Raw genomic sequence first — 21,202 nt, 5'->3', positions numbered from 1 at the left:
TATATATATATATATCCCCCTCTCCTAAGTTGCACCATCAAAGTGAACCTTTTTGATTTATCATTTATCTAAAACAAATTACTTACCAGAAAAAAGTAAAAATATGACTACACAATTTTAACACTCGCTTTACTGTATAAAATAAGCAACAGAAATTGCGACTGTAGTCCACTCGTCACCTCAACTATAGTTTTCTACAAATTACTATGTTGCACAAAATGAACCCCAATTATATAAAATAACCAACAGATATTACGAATGGGGTTCATGTTTGATCTCAAATACACTTTTAGAAATGACGATAAGGTAAAAAATGTACCCCAGTCGCAATACAAATGGAGCTTTAAGAAAGTAAATTAAAATCTCTTTCTCTAAACGCTTCATCAGGGGAAGAAAAAAAAAGTACCCAGAGAAGAAAATTTAAAAGGCAAAGCAGCTGTAAAACATTAAGTTGGGAATCACACAGGACAAGGAACACTACGAATATGAAATAATTTGAAGCAGTTAATAAATGTCCATAAATCATTAAATCATTAAGTCATTAAGTCTTTTTTCAGGTGAATACACACAGCACAAAACTGAGATACAAGGAAGTAATCTATTTCCTATGTTAGTAAGTTTTGTAAGAGATATTACTAAAAGCACATTATAAAAACAGTACACGTGTTCATATGATATGCTTCGGGCTGCTTAGATGTTACTGTTATCTTCAAATTGCGTCAGAGGTGTCCATAACCGGGTTGTAGGGCACATGAGGATATTAGGGGGTACATATTTTATTGAAAATGGTATAATCAACCTGGAGAATAGTAAATGGGGAGAAGAAAGGTACATTTGGGAGGCAGAATGGTAAATTTGAACGGAAAAACGGGAAAGCTGGGGGATTGCGCCCAAGCCCTTGGAGGGGTGGCACCCCTGTACAATCATAACAACTTGACCACCACCTTTCTTTGAAAAATAATAGACAGCACGTTTTTCTACATAAGCTTATAAGGATTCAAGAAGTAAAGAAAAAAAAAGTGTATTTGCAACTATTCTACATAATATTGCGTTATAATTCTTCTGAGCAGAGGTAAGTACTCTTTTCTGATATGACTACATGATAAGTTAGTACTATTATTAGTTTACCAAATAAAACATAAGTAAATAAACTACTATGCTTAGCTATAATACTTTGGATATTTTACAATATAAAATAGGGTAACAACGCCAAGTATCTATTTCTAAAGAAACTCCTACATGCAAAACCCGGTGTTTTTATTACAACAGTAGTTAAGACATGCACTTGCATTACAAAACCTCAGAAACTAGATAAGTGCCTCATAAAAGCCAAAAACGGTGTGTAAAACTGTTATTCAGAAGAATTAGGGGTTGTTAACGCTAACGGAACTGATAGACGTAAATGAAAATGAAATTAAATCTTTAAGTTTTTCGTCCCACGGTTATGTCGGCTAGGCGAGAAGACGAGAAATGACGGAAATTGTAGAATGAATAAAGTGAGAGGAAACAGGAGAATCCTACGCACACAGTGTTTGTCCACCATAAAGCTCACTTGGTGCGAGCTGGGATTGAACCAAGGACCCTATGCACCAGAGGTAAACGCTCTACCACTTAGCCACCGCGGCCCCGCGACGTGGAACAGTCACAGAGATTGTGAATGATAACAAGTGTAATATTACACCATTCCGCGTGCAGTTCGGTGAGAGAAGATGGCGGCAGAAATTAATTCACTGGATTCGTGTCTCCAAAACGGACCACAGATGTTCAATTACATTCAGGTTCGGGGATTGAGCAGGCCAACTACATCGCGATATTTTTCAAACCACGCCGCACCAGCTCCAGGTGTGTGATTGGGCGTATTATCATACTGGAATATAGAGTCACTGAATGGAAAGAAAATTTGGACCGTAGGATGCACATGGATACCTAAAATGGTGACATGATCACAAACAGTGAAGCAACCGGTAAACGTCAGCACAGGACTCACTGAAAGCCAGGATATCGCCACATCATCACCGAGTCGAAGCCATGTTTCACGGTTGGGTGGAGTCACTCCGAATTTGAAATAAGGTGAACAGTGCCTCATTCGACCAAATCACATATTTCAATCTTCAGCGGTCATGTTGCATGTTCGTGGCACCATTGCCGTCGTGCTAAAGAGTTACAGTCCCATATCAGCAATTTTGCTCATGCAACCCGAGTCCGTACGTTTAAGTTGCGTAACTGTGATTATCGACATAGGCTAAGAAATGTGCTGCTTGAGTTCCTCCGTCACTTACACCGTAGTCGCACGACGGTTCTGAGTAACAATATGCTTTATTATTCGATGGGACCACTGAGGGTTTTCTTACGAACACTGTTCCTCTTCGTCAATATGGTTTCGTCGTAAGTTTCATAGATCGTCGTCACCTTGGATACTGTTCTTCGCGACACACGGAACACACCTGCCACTTCCATCGCGCTCGCACCCATAGTCGAACTCCATTTTACACTATTACTGTTTGCTCAATTCACTACATAGTGCCGTTCTATTGATTCTCACGTAGTATGGAGTTCGCTGTATCATCATCAACAGCATGGTGTGCGGTTGCTGCCTGACCATTGTCAACTCAGACACCTGACACGTTTGCAACTCGAGGTGTTTACATTATTTTCATATAGTTTGCACAATTAAAACAGATTGAACAACAAACGCAGGAAATAATATTCCTAGAATTCACTCTACAACAATCATAATTCGGTTAAAGGATGGGGACTGAGTAATGGCAATTTGTTGACAGCATTCTACTACATACATATGTTTTTTTCCACTTTCACCTAGAAAACCGCCTTAGTCAAGAAGCTTCCAACTAGGACTTCTATTCTAGTGAATTCTCAGCATTATGGAATATAAATTTATCTACATTATTATTTATCCAACTTTCGAGAAAAATAAACTCAAAGATCATTTTTCTACCTACAATCAGTAATTTTCACGCGGAAATTGATAAAGAATGGTTATTGTAAGTTTACAGTTTTATAATAAAGATATGAAAATATTTATTCTTTTAACTTAATGAAAATATAACTGCTAAAGAGACATAATAAAAAATATCGAGAATTACAAGGCTATCTGAAAAAGTATCCGATCTTTGTTTCCGGAAAAGCTACATGGCGTTTAACCTGGGGTTGGCATTACTTTCACTGTTATTGTGGAGGAGTGACTATGTTGAGTACTGTTGTGAGGTCTCGGTACGGATCTACGAGGATGAAAATGTGAGTGTACGGGCACGGCCGAAGAAAAAAGCCCAATGAACTCAGTGAAAGCATCCGACATCACCAATTCAAGTGCATAGCAAAATCAAAGTAATGTTGATTACGTTCTTCGTTTGCCATGGCACTACAACATGGGCGCATCGAGGAAGGACATATACTTAGGTAGTTAAAACGACTACTCTTTGGACGTTAATTCCCCGTTCATGCAGTTTTTCTTCTTCCTTTCAGCACAGCACAAAATTCCGATGCTTCGTCAAGGTCCTTACTCTCTGCACATAACCACATGCAACTGTTGGCTGTTTCAAAAAAGACCTGAAAGAAACACACTTTGACACTAGAGGACAACGTGATGTCTGCCCTAATAGCATTTCTCGAGCAGAGCTTCCAGGACTGTTTCGAGCAGTAGAAGGCCATTGAAACCGGTGTTTAGGAGTAGAAAATCACATACTTTTGAAACAACTTTATGTTTTGCAAATATCAAAATGAAAAGAACAATCTCCCTAAAGATATTAGCAACACATTATAATAATACAAATAAGGAATTTAACATCATTTTATGACAATCTGCATACACTGTACTACTCTAGTGCTTAATACAAAGCAACATGATTACACTATTTCAATCTAACAAGTATGTGAACAAGTTATCTGCTTTTATATCTCTATCTATCTATCTATCTATCTATCTATCTATCTATCTATATATATATGTGTGTGTGTGTGTGTGTGTGTGTAAATAATTATACGAGACGGTTTTTTTTTTAAGTAAGTAAGTAAGTAAGTAAGTAAGTAAGTACTGTTTAGAAATTTGGGCGCTGAAGGCAGTGATCAGCATTTCACGCATGCGACCTGAATCTGTTGGTGTTGGCAAGACACAGACGCCATTACGGAAATATTCGACCATGTTTACGTTTGTTTATGATTAGTTAAAACGCTGGGTACCGAAAATGTCTAAGATGCACAAAACCAAACGTTCAGCAAGTGCATTGACTGTTCTTGAGCAGTACAGTGAGGAAGGTGATGATTTTTTTTTAAAAGCAAAATTGTCACAGCGAAGAAACATACGATATACTGGAATCGAAGCAACAATCCATGCAATGAGGCATTGAACATCGCCCAAGAAAGTGAAGAGAACGATTTACGCGTGGAAAATCTTGTGTACTATTTTTTTTGTACACGAGAAGGGTGTTGTTTGTGGACTTTTTGCCTCGTGGTGAAAATAAATTCTACGATGTATTGAGACCTTACAAAAACTGTGCCGTGCAATCCAAAACAAAAGGTGTCGCATGCTGAGTAAGGGGATTGTTTTCCTCCATGACAAAGTCCGTCCACACGTGGCAACTCAAACTCAAAATCTAACTGCATCATTTGTCTGGGAACAACTCGATTACCCTCCGTATAGTCCCGATTCAGGGTCCAGTGACTATCACATGTTCCTGCATTTGAAGAAGAATCTAAGTGGTCGGAGTCACGACGACGATGATGAGATCAACATGGCTGTGTTGTGGTGATTGTCAAGTCAGGCGGTGCATCTCTATGGATATGATATTCAAAAGCATATTGCACGATAGGATAGGTGCCTTAATGTTGGTGGAAGCTATGCAGAAGGGTAACTTAAGATACAGGCATTTTATATGACAATAAAATTGTTATGAAAAGTAAGCTTGTTTTTCTTTTATTTCAAAACGGTATTTACTTGAAAAATATCTAATATCAATTACCAAAAATTATACCCTATATATGAGGAATCGCTCTGAAATTACTGACATACATTATGTCAAATATATACCAAGCACAGTTTAATAAAACACAAAATATTGGTTTAATCAACCAAATTTATCTTGTCTTCAAAATAGGCTTCATTTGACGTGACACACTTACGCCAACGAGTAATACATTCGTCGAAACATTTCTTATAGACACTATCCGGTATGGCCTTCAGCTCCTCTTGCGAATATAGTTTTATGGTTTCAATGAACTCGAAACGTCTTCCACACAAGTGGTCCTCGAGTTTGATGAAAAAAGGCAGGCCTGGTGAATACGATGTTTGGTCGATCACATTCCCTGAGCTTTTGGTCAGAAATTCGTGAACAAGAATTACATTGTGCAAAATCCAGAATTGTTCTTCCACAAATGTGGCCATTTCAAGCGAACATTCGCTCTCAAATGCCTTGTTGACTATTTGCTCCTCTGGAGTGAATTCTAAGTAGGCACCACTGTCTGGCACAGAAAAGTCAACATGACTTCGGTTTTCGAGCAACTTTGATTTTTTTTTTTTTTTTTCCTCTCTTGTTATCGAATCACCATTACGAAATTTGTAGGCTGGTTTTCACGTCGAACTCAAAAATTCACGTCTTGTCACCTGTTATGATGTGTTTCATGAATATAGGTCGCTCAAACATGTCTTCAGTAGCCTTTCTGTGGTCCTCTTTAGGAACAAAATTCAACTCCGGAACAAGCAATCCCCCGATGTGTTTCATGCCCAAAAACTAACATGATGCGAACAGATTCCTGAAACATGTTCAGATCCTGGCACGTCAATTGGTGAAACTCCTGGAACATTGTAAATGTCACTTTCCTTGTAACCCTCTCTTTGGTGTTGGTGCTTATCGTTGGTTAACTGTTTCGCCACTGGATCCTAGTTTGCGGAATGGACTACAACAGCTTTAGCTGTAGTCACTCCGAGTGTGAACCCACTCTCCGACACTGTTTTATTAAGTACCTAAGTATATGTAGGAAAAACAAGCATGAAACGGAGCCATGACCTATCCTTCTCAATAACGGTTTAATTTAAGGGGTACTTGATGCTCATGCATCAACCTACAACTTCAGACACACAACAGCATTCCCCAAATGGCAGTAGCGTTCCTAATTCAGTCCAATCTAAACCGAGCAACCTTCTGGTGCTAGAAAATAATTCAAGTAGCCTTGAATTTGGTGAAAGCGAGTTTGGGAAAATTTACTTCAGGGGGGAAGAGCGACGAATCTACTATTTTTGGGTGTAACAAAAATATTTAGTACATTTGATTTTGTGAAAATCATTTAGGAGAGACTTAAGGAAAATTGTTTTCTGGGGGTCAATGATTTTGCTTACAGGTTTTGTCACATAGGGTGAATCTTCCATCTTTGAGTACGAGAAAAATATTGTCTCGACTTCGAAAAAAAAATTTTAAAAAATTAAAACCATATTCAGAAAAAAAATTAATTTTGTGATGTAGCCTAATTGTGTGAAGGCTAATGAACGATTTTATCCAACGAATGCTACTGAACGGAGGAATCGGCGTTTTATGGTGCAAGAAAAATTTACGTAGATCTCAAGCTCAACTCAGACAAAAATAATTTGTCAAGTTTTAAGAAATTCATTTCGGAGGACTAAAGACTTAGCCTAAAAATTTGCATGATATGAGATGAATCCATCTTTTTGGGGTACGAGAAAGAAACCTAATTAAGTCCGATGTCGATCAAAAAATACTTAGGGGCGAGTGTGTGAGAGATGATGGAACTCCAATAAATTCGATCTTATGACCACAAGTATCAGAGGTCCTCGTGTCAGAATGCATCTTTCAAATATTGCCTACTACTCTGATATCTTCTCTGTCAAGAACAGACACTTTTACGAATAACTATACAATATTGGAAGTATTTATTTTAAACTATTTTAAAGTGTAATAAAATCACTTCATTGCTATAATGTACAGCTGCAAACAAAATATCCACTACTTTTACAAACACGATCGAAGTTGGGTAGAACAATACATACAGACTGATTTTATGTAAGAACACTGAATTACACCCAATACGGAGTTACAGACAAAATAATTCGAATGTGGGCTTCTACAGATGCCTGTACAATCAAAGGAAACAGTAATGCTCGTCCATGTTATTTTATTAATAACTTAGAAAAGATTGGATCAGTTTTGGTACAGCTTTCTTTAACTGACAGAGAATTGCATTATCTCCTCATCAAAGAAATCTGTATTCCATTAATGTCCCATTCGTTTCCGGATTACTATCAATAAAACTTTCTGGGATGGGATGGATATATACTTTTACTAGCCAATTGTACAAGTCAGTACAGAAAAAGAGTATTAGCAATTACTACATTCAAAATTATTCTACAAAAAAAGCAAAATTATAAAACAGAAAAAATAAACTTTCCTAAAAACATTCTAACTGCATGCCCATGCAAAGCACAATCATATCTTCTACATGCAGCTAATTTCAGAAATGAAAGTGCTAGAAGTCATCCTGTTAATAATATACCTCAGTCTCTTCTGTGCTGTGGTAATCTATTCCTAGCATTGATGTCAATTCAGCATCCACATAATACTTTCTCATATGCTACAGAAGGAAATACAAGAAGAAAGATTTTTATCATGATTGATTAAAAAAAAAATATCTCAGTTCGTTGTCTCAGTTTTGTATGATATGATTTCTTATTAATGAATTATTGTTCTTTTACATATGGATAGCCACGTATAAGAAGGCTCCACCTATCCATCTGTCTTTCAAAAGCTCACCACTATAATTAGTAAACAGGATTGTACGAAATAAATGGCTCTTTCAAGCATATTTAAAAACTTCGAAAATGACTACAGAGTTTTTGAAATAAAGATAAGAGTATGCTTCAACTTCATTTTCATCACGAGCCTGATTCTTAAAATTTGAACCACTATTCAAGTTTGAATACTAAGCGTTGTACAGTTATCGGTCGGGAAGGTTGAACATTTTCCTTTACGATTCTTCTCTCAAAACTTCGGAATGAATGAGCCTATTTGAATGCTGTCTGGATAACTTGGATAAACCTACGTTTTTTATAAGTTACAGAAGAAATGGATGTCCCAAGAGCGTCAATGTGTTATTCAATAAAACGTATAATTTATTCAAAAAGTGATTATGATTTAGTATATAAAATATGTACACTGCGTTGGGAGATTCGAGTTCAGCACTGAAGCCATGAGACGTGTATCTACAGTTTAAGCTGGAATCCGAACAACCGCAATGGTTCAAAGTTCAAGACTTTTCCACTGATTATCGAACCCGAGATCCTATGCACCAAAGGAGCGCGCGCAAACCACTAGACCAGCGGAAAGAACACGACGAATATTGTGGCTAAATGTAGAACACAATATTTAATAGACTCACAACTCTGTTCGTATATACTTCCTGTTCTGAGAAAATGTTTAGATTGAGTTTTCCCATTACTGAGACTCAAATTCGTGTTAGTGAGGCACCGATTATCCTTCTAAGCTAGTTTTTTTTTTTTTTTTTTTTTTTTTTTTTTAAGTCTTTCGCTAGACATGAAACTTCATAAAGCCTCATAGAAAAAACTGGTGAATTCTTTGAAAATAAGAAAAGAAAAATCTCGGTGACCAATTCTGATCATCACACTTTACGAAATGCTTCCCTTATTTCTTGTAAGTTTTTTACTGTATGCTATGAATCATATTTTACATTGCGAATGTGGATAATTGTATACTGTCTGCTCAGAATAATAGTTTAATGAAATGATGACGTTTTCTTACAACAAAACTTGAACAATGGGGGGGGGGGGAGAAGGGGCTTGGTGGCTTAGTAGTAGATTCCTGTGGTGTGTGAGATTCCTGATTAGATTCCTCGCTCCTTTCTTATGAACAAACACAATTTGCATGGGTTTACTCGGAATTCTCTCGTTTTCTTCCACTTTTACATTCTACCATTACCATGCATCTCATTACCACCATCTTCCTTAACCTCGGTGCGTAATCATGGAACGTTAAAATTTATCAAAAATAAATTGTACGAGATATTTTTTTTAAAAAACTTTAACTGAATCTGAAGTATACTTAGAACAAAATTTAAATAGAACCATAGTTTCTTAGAACAAGGCTTGAGTGTAATAAACAACTTTTGTTAGAATCAAACTTTTAATATTGAATAGAATAATAGAATAATGAGTTACCTTAGAAAAAGGCTTGAATGAGATAATAAAAGTTTCCTTTAAACCAATATTTGAATAAGATATAGAAGTTCCTTAAAATCACAACTATAACAGGATAACCAAGGTCTCGTAATTCGTTAAGAATGGATTCAATCTTTCTCCAGATTAAAAAACCGAAGGAAAAACTCTAAAAGCCATTGAAGCCTATGATTGGGTACTGAATGACTTCTTTAACGTTCTCTCTGTCGTCTCCGTCGTTCCTCCTCAACAGAACGATCAGCTGTGTTTATGTGCCACACCCATCCTGAAAGATTTTCAAGATTTGAATAGGATAATGAAGTTCTTTTAAACAAGAAGAATGGAGTGATACACGGAGCTTTTCTTACAACGAGAACCGAACAGGACAATGGAGTTTCTTTGAATAAGAACGGAATGGAATAAGCAGCTTTTCTCAGAAAAAGAATCTGAATGAAAAAAAAAAAGAAAAGAAAAGAAAAAAGAAATTTCCTTACAACAAACAAGACTTGAATAGGATAATGTAGTTTCTTAGGACAAAAATGTAATGGGATTAGGGAATTTTCTTAGAAAAAGATTTGAAAGGCACAATCATGCTTTCTTAGAACAAGATCTGGAGGTGATAATAAAATTAAATTTGAATAATGTAATATATTTATTTGAAGGAATCATGAATAGTTAAGTAGTTAGTAAGTGTCACCTATGCGTTTAGTGAAGGCGCATGTGATTCCAGTAAACCATCTCAGAAAAGTCAGTGTTAAGAAGAGGTATTAGACCCCAAACTGGTTTATGTTTTTTATATAGATCCAAATCGGAGTCTCGAGTCAAATTCTGAAGAGAAAGTGGTGGCTGAGCTGCAACAAAGCAATCACAACCTGAGCTTAGAACATCAAGTTGGATGAGGTACTCACCCAAAACAAGAAGTTTTGTCAGTTCTTTGTTACCATCTACTTTATTATTCCAGACAGTATTCACAATGACTGTAGTTTTCATTATTTCTCTAGTTTTAAAGGACAGAAAGAAAAGACTGTACTAGTATATTATTTAAAGTTCATTCAAATCCATGGTCTTCACATCTGTATATTGGTATTTGAAACACTGGAATACCCCGGAAATGTCTGCTCACCAGGGTAGGGGGAACTTGAATCTCGATCACTTAACTGCCAAGCGGACACTATCAATTGCGCTAACAGTATCATCATTACTTTTATTTTGGTGCCTTATTCCTCAAGCGTCCCGTTTTACCTTGTTCCAATACAGAAACTCTGAGGTTAACATAGCCTCTTTAAAACAGGTAACGGAAGAAGCTGAAGAAGAACAGTAATTCAAAGCATAATGTTCAGCAAGGCGCATCATGTGGGGGTTTCACCGGGTCCGGGTTCTTCATCCCCGAAGTTCAAAATTTAACATACATTTTTATACTTTCTTAATAAATAGCATAAGCGTTTGATCTTACATTTCCACTCTTTCTTTTCTAATAAAAACAACCTGTTGATAGTTCTATCGTTTTCTTCTGAGAATATAAGTGACCGTGTTATTACTTATTGTCTTTTTGGATGTAGAATAACACCAGCTCAATACTACATAGACGTCTATATAGTGTCTTGTAATATTGGTCTCTCTCCCAACAAATATTTCTGGATGTTCGCTTTGTGTGGCTACACTGTACCTAGTGTAAGTCAAGAAAACGTGAGGTCTTTATCTCCATACACGGGCCTACGGTCTATCCTGAAAGGGGAGCAACTTTTTTTTTTTTTTTTTTTTTAATTTACTTTTAAAAAAATCTTAACCAACTAACTGAACATCCAACAACAGTGTATATTTCATTTCAGAATGCTTTAATGCGCACTGTTTATATACAATTATTTAAAACATGTGATCTCTGAAATGACTGAGACTTGAAAAGCCAGTTACAGCATTCTCAACAAAAATCTACCTTGTTGGACTTACGGAATAAAGAAAGAAGAAAAAATCCTTATTGAGATGGCTGAAATGATACAGCATTCATCCGGAAAGTGGAAAAGCATTGTTCGGATCCCCCCCCCCCCCAACCCACAATCTAGCTACGACATTTTTTCAATATTAGCCCTCCTCGCTGGTCTAGTGAATAGCACTCGTACCTTTGGTTAAGAAGGTCCTGAGTTTGATTCCATGTGAGAGAGCACAGAATGTACTACAGTGTTTCAGATCTCATGTCATTAAACTGAAGACCTCGTCCTCTATAGTCTTACGGCTGACAATGGACGCTGCTACAATCGATTAATCATTTCCCCTGTATTATTTCATGATTATAACACTTTTGTAATCGGCTTTATACTAAGTAATCCAACCTACAGTCGTGGCTTTTAAAAGCGATACGTATTTTTTCCTTTGAACATGACTATACATATGATGTAACAATCTAGCGAAGAAGTGATAAAAAAGAAATGTATATAGCAAAATGAAGAAAGTACAGAAAGTGTTGCTATGTTGTTGACTGTTGTAAATACATTGAGTCTCATATTAGCTACATTATTTTTTCTTCTTCACATTGGCCATGTATGTATTCCTGGCCAATTTTTTTTTTTTTTCCCTATCTTCTGCACAATATAAATTGGTGAAATCCTGCTTTGGAAGAGACATTAACATTTACTTTATCCTGCTGCAAGTAACATTAAACCAGATACAAACAAAATATTAAAAGAATAATGCAATAAATAATTATATGAAGCAATACAAGCATGAATTTCTTGCGTTAACATGAACAATGGTTCTTAGTACACTTGTAGCATACAGTTTCGACATAGTTATGCTCTAGATTTTTGTATAGAATTTATACTATTTTCGTCCATAACAATTTATATATATATATATATATATATATATATATATATATCGAACTTCCATATGGAACATTATTATCCAAACGGAGACCTCTTCTCTATATAAAATAGTATCTAAAGGGTTAAACATTATACTGATTTTTTTCCTCGGCATTTGAACGCTTTTTTTTTAAAAAAAAAAAAAAAAAAAAGTAAAAATGTTAATTTCTTACAAACTACATTTTGTGTGCATAAAGCACGAAATGTATTTGTTTCAGTACATCTATTTTCTTCGTGTGAAATCCGAAGACCACGGACACGACCGTATTATTTTTTTGACAGCGCATATATTACAAGTCTATACTCCTTGGAGTTACAGATTGAATCTACAATTACAAACACAGAACTTTAAAATACAATATACCGTTATTTCTCACACTTTACAGTCCTGTGCAATTAAGCTGAAATTCAGGCTTGTTATTCATTACACCATCGAAAGCCAGTTTAATGTATTACAGATCTTCTTTGGCAATCAAATACAATTAAAAACAGCCTTAAAAATAGATTAAAAAGCATGTGTAATAAGATAAAAATAAATCAATGACATCACTTTGCCTTTGATTATATAATAAGCCTCTGAATTTCATTTCATTCAAAACTAAAAACAATCATTTATATTAATTTATTACTCAATTTCAATTACAAAATAAATTATTTAGTATAACATTCACTTAAAACACACACACACACAAGCTCTGCATCGTATATTCCTCTGAAAATTGTAGAAAAAAAAAAAAAAGTTGATATACAGGGTGTCTACTGGAGTTCACTTTTATATTTGCAGTATTTTGCTAGAAAAATTTCCAGTATACTACAAAGAACTGAAATAATTTATTATTATTATTATTGTTATGAGTGAGTGCCACATACTACTGTATCCTGTGTATTTAACAGCCTGTAAAATATATTGGAAAAGCAAATTATTCTTCAATATTCTAATAGAAAAAATGCACAGAAACTAATGAGTTAAAGTCGAAGAATGAAAGAAAGAAAAAAAAATAACCAGAAGAGTAAATGTTTTCTGGACGTTATTTTTCCTAGAATCATAATCCACACTTTTTTTTTTCCCACTCATCCCTTACAGTCAATCCTTTCCTTATCTAGTGCATCGTATTACATATACTTACTTTTGTCTTTCACATTCGTGTTACAGTTGGTACAGAAACACTGTTAAGTCGAAGACCAATTAATTACAAATATCAAAGAGTAACATGTTTAACGTACATGCTTACACATTTAAATGTGCTACTGTCTTGACATATTACAAATATTAAATGAATACAAACTGGATATAAAATAAGATAAAAGTTAACGTTTTATAAACATTATCCATTTTCTTTCTCGAACTAGTTTCTCAGCGGTTGGCCAGCTGCCCTATCACTACCTAACCGAGATAATGGGGACGCCATCTTGAAGGTTTCAAAGGAAATTTTTACATTCTTCCAGTATTACACAATAATTTTCAGTAAATTTTCAGTACTTCCAGTATCGATACAAATTTCTAGTATTTCAAGTATCAGCAGACACCTTGTTATAAAAACAAAAGGACAGACACATACAAAAATTTCATTAACATCTTAGCATTTATATCAGATTTACTAGATTAATAAATAGTATGCCTGCATTTTTGCACACATCGCCTACTACGGGAAAAATGCAGTAAAGCCAAGGAAATTAGCCCATATCTACTCATGTGAGTATCTTACAAACCACACTGTTAGTATTTTGAACAATATTTGACTACAGGACTCTGTGTTTTTGTATTCTCTATTGGATTCACATCTGGATCCAGCAGACACTATCTGAGGATAAAATTTTAACTTCTTCAATACGCATCCTATATCTTTTTTTATTTACCCTAAAATACGCGTATATATATCTACTGTCTAGTCAGAAATTTAGAAAGCAATCAACCTAGACTGAATTAAAGCAGCCTACCTCTGTAGCCTGTAACGAATGTCTTTTTATTCGTGAATAACACCGGTTAGCTCTGTGAACTTTCCCTGCACCAATTATGATTGTAATACTTTATCATTTTAAGTAATCACTGTTAAAAGTTGTTGCGAACTTGGCACGAATTTGTACCTGTGTTTTCAGCCAGTTCCATACTTTCGATTACACAAATTTCGGTGACAAAAATGCTGTTATTCCATTCCATCATTACTATAAATAACATATCCATACGTCAACCTCTGTATACTTATACACATATATATATAAGATACAGAAGTAGGTGTATTATTTATTTATGTTATGTATGTCCCATAACGTCTATCAATAAACAAACAACCTAGAATCTACGTAGTGCCATAAAATATAATAACAATCTTTTCCGAAATGTCTCCATCATATGAAAGATTTTCAAAAGAACTATTGGTTTAATTTCATTTATTTTTTTAAAAAATAGCTTTTATAATTATTCATTATTCAACAGCTTATTTTCCACAATTATACTATTATTAAATCTAGAAACAATGTGGGAAATGTAACAAAGAGCCTTATGTATTTCGTATGAACACAAAGAATATGATTCTGAGAATTGAAGAATGGTTACCCTGTTCAATTTTGAAAAGATATTTGCAAAGGATGCTGAAAAAGTTTCTGCAAACTACTACCTACAGGCGCGCTAGTGTTTCATTATTATAAAATTCGGAAGAATAGACCTTTCTATGTTTAAATTATCTTTGATTGTTTGTTTAGACCTATTCGTTTATTTTTCACAGCAGTTTGAAGTAGTTATTTTGTATGAAAATTGGCAATTTCTTGTGAACACTTTCGGTCAATGATTCGGTGAAATTTGAAATGTAGTTTAACACCGAAACATTGCATCAAGCGACTTTATTTGGCTTTTGAGAATGAAGCATCATTCTATAGGACTGTGTACAATTGATTTTCCGGACATTTCTTAATGATGAATTAGTGAAGGTCATCCATCCATGTCTGTTGTTGCCAGTAATGTTAATACTATGCGTGAAATGACAGAGATCGACGTGTGACATGCCATTAGATTCAGGCATCCTTGCACATTGACACGAAAGCATTATATACGATTTTGTGTGGTCATCTGAACGTATGGAAACTTTCAAGCCGCTGGATCCCACACAACTTGACCGAAGCTAAGAAACAGATTCGTGTCAATTGGTGTAAGAAGATGTTCAAACAATTCAACTGAAGTGAGTTAAATTTGGTGTAGTATATTGTTACAGAAGATGAAACTTGGACCTACTAATATAAACCCACAACTAAACACCAATTTACTGCTTGGGTGCTTCAAAGTGAGCAAAAATCAACAAAATTTGCATAAAGATAAAGAAAATATACTATTTGCAATTCGCTTTTCTTTGTATTCACCTTAAAAATAGAAATAACAAAACTATTCACAAAACGCAAATGACAGTTCATACAGTCACTGCTTGTATCGTTTTTGTTTAATTTTAAATTTCCTTGATATAACATAATGGAACTTGAAATTGGAATTAATCAATGGGTTTTGTACATACACATTTTTTTTAAAATGGTTTATTTAGTTAAGTGCAAGTAAAAATACTAATTTGTGACAAGTAAGCTACTTATCAGTTACAATGAAACTAGTTAAGTTTAGTTTTCTTTACAGTTTAGTTTCTTTAGTGGATTGGTTTTCCTCAAATGTAACAAAATAAACTTTTATGTTTTAGCAATGAAACGACATGAGAATAAGAAATAAGATCACGTAAATTCGCAAAAGATGAGGAATGAATTTTCCTTAAAATATATCACAGCTGACAATATAATAAATCTATCAAGAGGAAATACAGGGTGCGACAGCGTTCATAGCGTAATTTGACTTGCGTAGTACAATGACGTACTACATGAATGCGCGCCAGCTCGTGCCGCATTCGTGTACTAATGAGCTGCCATTTCGAGTGTGACAGTGATATGGAGCGGTGGAGTGCACAGCATCGTGCGTTTGCTGTTGAAAGTTATTTCAAGAATAACGACTCTGTTATTGCTGTCCAGCGTCTATTTCGGCAACATTTCAACTTGGGACGTCATGGGAAAGTTCCAAATGGACGGACCATTGTGAGGTGGATACGTGCATTTTGAACAGGTTCTGTTTGCAATGGCAAACCGGGAAGAAGTGAAAGAACTGCGCGGACACCAGAAGCCGTGGAAAATGTTCGTGCTGGAATATTGCGTAGCCCAAAAAGATCTGCTCGTCGTCATTCGCAAACTGTGCATATGTCCGATCGCTCATTCAGGAGAATATTGCATGAAGATCTCCATTTTCACCCATATACGCTGCAGATTGTTCAGGAAATTAGGCCTCGCGATTGGGTTTCACGAGAAACATTCTGCTTAACTATGCGTGATCTCCTTCGCCAAAATCTACAAATGTTTCACACCATCCTGATGTCAGATGAAGCTAATTTCGAGTTATGTGGTTCAAACAGAATATACGTTATTGGAGTGATGTAAACCCGCATGAACTGCACATCAAGCCCTTGCACAGTTCTCGTGTCACAGTGTGGTGTGGAGTTGCTTCCTTTGGGATTATTGGCCCTTACTTCTTTGAAGATGACAACGGTGTGGCTGTAACTGTCACTAGTGAACGCTACCTAAAGATGCTGCAAGACTTCGTTCTTCCCCAATTAGGTATGGTCGATGTGGATGTGGAACAATTATGGTTTCAACAAGACGGAGCGACCTCGCATACAGCCAGAATTTACATGGATTTCTTGCGACATACATTTTCAGGTAGAGTAATTTCCCGTTTTGGTGACATTTCCTGGCCGCTTCGCTCACCTGATCTTTCATGTGTAGACTTTTTCCTTTGGGGATACCTGAAGCAAGAAGTGTTCCGAACACGTTGTGCCACCATTCCTGAGTTGAAGGATCGCATCAGAACTGTCGTCGGCTACGTCCCAGGGAATACGTTACGCCGAGTTATGGAAAGCTTCCAACGCCGCCTAGACGAATATGTTGTGCAGAGGGGGCATCATTTCACAGGAGTCATATTCAAAAAGTAATCCACGCAATGGACAATGACTTACACATTAGTAAATGGCATACCTTTAACTATTAATTGACATAAGAGATAATAAATAAATTACAGTTACTGCCTCATGATGTGTTTTTAATATCCTACTATGAACGCTGCTGCACCTTGTATATGAGTAAGTACTGAAAATGTTTAGGCACTGAAAAATAGTGATCTGATGTATATGATAGAAGATATGCCAGACGAAGTTTTACCACATGGAGAATTTGAGTTTGTATGGCTTGTATGATTTAACTCTATAGAGATCAATGTTAAAATCGGAAATGGTTGATTTCTGTCATCTGGTTTGAACAGAAGATAGAGAGATTATATTTATTCTTAAAACACTAAATGGATTTAAAAAAAAAAAAAAAAAAAAAAAAAACTTCTCGTTCTCTCTCTAACGTTTTGCTCTATGAAGATTAATATTCAAACCGGAAGTTGTGGATTTTTATCACTTTCAGTTTTAATAGAGAATTAAGGATGGAGACAAATGAATTCCTGGGACGCATAATTGATTACAGGAAACTGCTTCTTGCTATCTACTACCATTTTCCCCTATAGCGAACAACGTTAAAACTAGAAATGGTTGATTTCTGCCACTCTTGGTGAACGGATTCTCTAAACGCTGTCCAAAAATTTACGGTAATCCATATACAGGGTGTCTACTGAAATTTCGTGGCTTTTTCGTGACCTTTTCTTTACCAAACCATAAAATGTTGTAACATTCTCAAGAGCGAATTTGGGTGTGAATTAGGCCGAATTTTCATTCATGCGATAGAAGAATGCTTTGCTTGCGATTTGGTAGCGTTTCAAGCCGACCAAATTCATTTTTTGTGGTGAATTTTGACGTTTTATGGAACAAAATTTTATATTCTGTACTTTTATTTGTATAAATAAAAAAAAAAAAAAAAAATCGTAACCCAAAAGATAAATTTCGTGACTGACAAAGAAAAATGAAAATAATAGACTAAAGGCTTAACTAACCTGAATAAAATTAGCAAATTGAACACAAGTTGTCATTAGTTTCTTCACCGTCTGCATAAGGTCTTGGCTAGTTAACATGCAATCTTTAAGGCAACTATCAAGGAAGTCACTGTGGCATACCAACACTTCATCCACATTGGAAACCTGGAAACCAAAAATGTTAGTCATACAAATACTATGCACGTGTACGAGGGCTAATTTAGTATACATATTGTACATCATAGCTAGGTACACAATAATTTATTTATACAAAAATGCTATAATATTGATAAACTGTGTTGCTTACGCATTATTCAGTTCCGAAATTATTAATTATTATCTTGAGAATAATTCCACCTCTCCAATCATTGCTTTGTTATTCAACAGATCATGTGTAAATGTGAATTAAAGAAGTTTTTGTAATATTAAATGCTATTCTATTAAATAAAAATAATTTTCTTGTCAGATTTTGTTTTTGTGTTTATTTGTCTGTTCATAAAACTGAATGCGTAAGAACCTGAACAAAACTTAAAAAGTCAGTGCCAAGAATTTCAACAACAAATTACGCAGCATGTTATTACTTACCTTCTGTATTTTGTTTAAAAATCCATGCCAATTCGGCTCGATCACTTCGACCATCATGTAGTATTCTAGATTCTGCACGTAATTCAACATTCTCTGCCTTAAAGCAAATGCAGATCCATAGGTCTGTGCGGCAGTCAAGGGGAAAGACTTGGCAACTTTATTGGAAATCCATACACTGCAATTAAGAAAATGTATTAAGACCAGTCTCTTTAGAAGAGAATATTTTAAACAACATTCAACTTGAAATATGTTCCAACCAATACAAGTTCAAGTTAAAACACTGATAAATGGTACAATTGCTATAGGATACGTAACTCAAATATGAACTGTCTTACTCTGTATCACGAATTTCTATATTCATTCAGACGGTATCAATGCTTCCTGATACTTTTATCGATGACATATAAACGAGTTGATAAACTGGATGGATATGTTAAGGTTCCTCCTTTTCTGGAAAAGAAAGACGCACAATTTAAATGCTGAAGCCAATTTAAATGTTGTGAAAAGTGATTAAAAGTTATCTGGAATTATTAGGTGCCTGAATTACTTATCGCGGTTTTTTGCAACAACACTCATGTTTATTTTTAAAAAAGAACATTACATTTTATTGAAAGTGTTATCCTTCGGAATTTGAAGATGTTATTTTTTTTTTTCACTTTTCGGATAACACATGGATTCCGCGATAGAAGAAAAAAATTAGGTTCTTTCATTAAAAGATCTGAAGTGTTGTTCAGAAATATTATGACATATCGACTGAAACAAATGGTAACCTGAAGGAGCAACATGTAGTGAATAGGGCAAGTGGAGTAAGACATTAAATCAAAGTCCCTCTAAGGTTACTTCACTAGGGTTGCAATATGAGGTCTGGCAGTCATGGAAAGCAATAATTTTGTAGTCTTTTCCTACACTACGAGCGCTTTTTTTTTTGAGTGCTCAATTTGAATTAAATAATTATGTTCCGTAGCATTCAGCATTAACCCTTCTACCGGGTTCCAGAACCTCATAATAGACTACACTAACTTGATCTCACTATATGCACAGTATGATCTTTCTATGAATATCCTGCTGTGCCGTCGATGATGATGCTTCACCGTATCGCACTCATGGATTCTTGCGCTTGGGGTTGTCTAACGAATCCACTTTTCATCGTCAGTCACAATTCGATGCAAAAACGACTTCCATTTTTTGTCTTTGAAGCAGCAATTCACAGATCGTTAATTTTACTGTTTCTCAGCAAAACTGCGTCATTTCTTGGCGTGAGTTTTCTTTTCCTCCCACAGCGACCTTCTCGTTTAGTTGAAAACTGAACCTGTCTCTACTTTTTGTTTGATTATTTTGTTGTTGACTCACTTGGTGTTCATTTGCTATTTTCCTTTGAGTTATTGAAGTGTGTTCATGGGGAGTTATTATCTTACTCATTTTCCTTCGCGTTAAGTTCATATTGGATCCCTCGCGACACACACCACAGCACCCTCACGGCAATACGCCGGATGAATGAATGTACACGACAACTACCACTCAAAAATTGCAAGAAGTCAACAAGAACACCGAAAAATTGCAGAGAAAAAAGTCAACAATTTGCGAGCTTACATACGAGTTCCTACAGATACTGGAAAGTGTGTTGCAATTATGTAAAAGAAATCCTTTTGTTCATATTAATTTGCATAAAACTATATCATATCCATACACTTTCTAAAAGGAAACGGACTCTTAATTCAAATTCCATTTCACTTAACTTGTTATAGCGCATGGAATACATAGCACAAAATAAAACCATAACAAAGCAAACATTCAGTAGCATACTAAAATTTTTTTAACTCAAAAACAAAGCAGGGTAGGAAAAGAATAAGTTACCTTTACATCAGTATATTAATCCAAAATTGTTATTTTTTTTTGCACATATGCGTAACTACATATGATGCTGTGATTTAGCCACTGCAGTGTGTTATTCAAATTTGGCAACGATTTTAAAGATGTGACCAACAAAGTTCTGTAGCTTTTTCACCCACCACCTTCAAACATCGATATATTTCTATACCGTATCTGTAAGATCAAAAATAGTCCCCATCAGCATCGACGACCTTCTTCCAACGTTTTGAAAGGCCATGGATTCCATCGCGGTAGAACTTGGTGGGCCGTGAAACGAAGAAAGTATCAAGTGCATTTTGCATCTCTACTAGGGATTTGAACTGGCGTTCTTCAAGTTGATTGTCCAAGGAATAAACAGGTGATAATCGGATGGTGCAATGTCCGGGGAGTATGGTGGATGTGTTTCCCATCCAAGGTATATAATGGTGTCCCGGGTCTTCCTAGCCACACGGGGCTTAGCGTTGTCCTGTAACAGGAGGCCCTTTTGCGATTTGAGCTGGCTCCAGAGTTTTGAGTTTTTCTTAAACACGGCTCAAATGCTGACAGTACACAGTTGCATTAATGCTCTGAGCAGCTGGTAGCAGTTCCCGATGCACGATGCCGCTAGCTGTCCACCAAACATACAGGAGGACCTTCTTCTGGTGCAGGCTGGTTTCGGCTGTTTTGGAACCGGTTCATGGGATGCTAACCAATGATGACGGCGCTGTGGAGCTT

General features: G+C 35.7%; 1 protein-coding gene across 2 annotated transcripts in view; it reads right to left on the bottom strand.

The window, feature by feature from the left end:
* The window catches only part of LOC145669730 (gamma-tubulin complex component 2-like), a 73,208-nt gene that overhangs the window by 14,407 nt on the left and 37,599 nt on the right, over nt 1-21,202 (bottom strand). The window contains exons 13-15 of one of the 2 annotated variants that reach the window (XM_081738051.1): nt 18,620-18,794; nt 18,056-18,199; nt 7,519-7,596 (exon numbers count right to left, since the gene is read on the bottom strand). In XM_081738051.1, the coding sequence (XP_081594177.1) occupies nt 7,519-7,596; nt 18,056-18,199; nt 18,620-18,794 (397 nt within the window). The remainder of the gene's footprint in view (nt 1-7,518; nt 7,597-18,055; nt 18,200-18,619; nt 18,795-21,202) is intronic. The other variant, XM_081738052.1, reaches the window with a different exon arrangement.

This window comes from Thermobia domestica, chromosome 14, assembly GCF_964235325.1.
Source record: "Thermobia domestica chromosome 14, izTheDome1.hap1.1, whole genome shotgun sequence".
In the NCBI taxonomy this organism is placed as follows: Eukaryota; Metazoa; Arthropoda; class Insecta; order Zygentoma; family Lepismatidae; genus Thermobia; species Thermobia domestica.
This window is presented reverse-complemented; position numbering and strand designations above follow the sequence as displayed.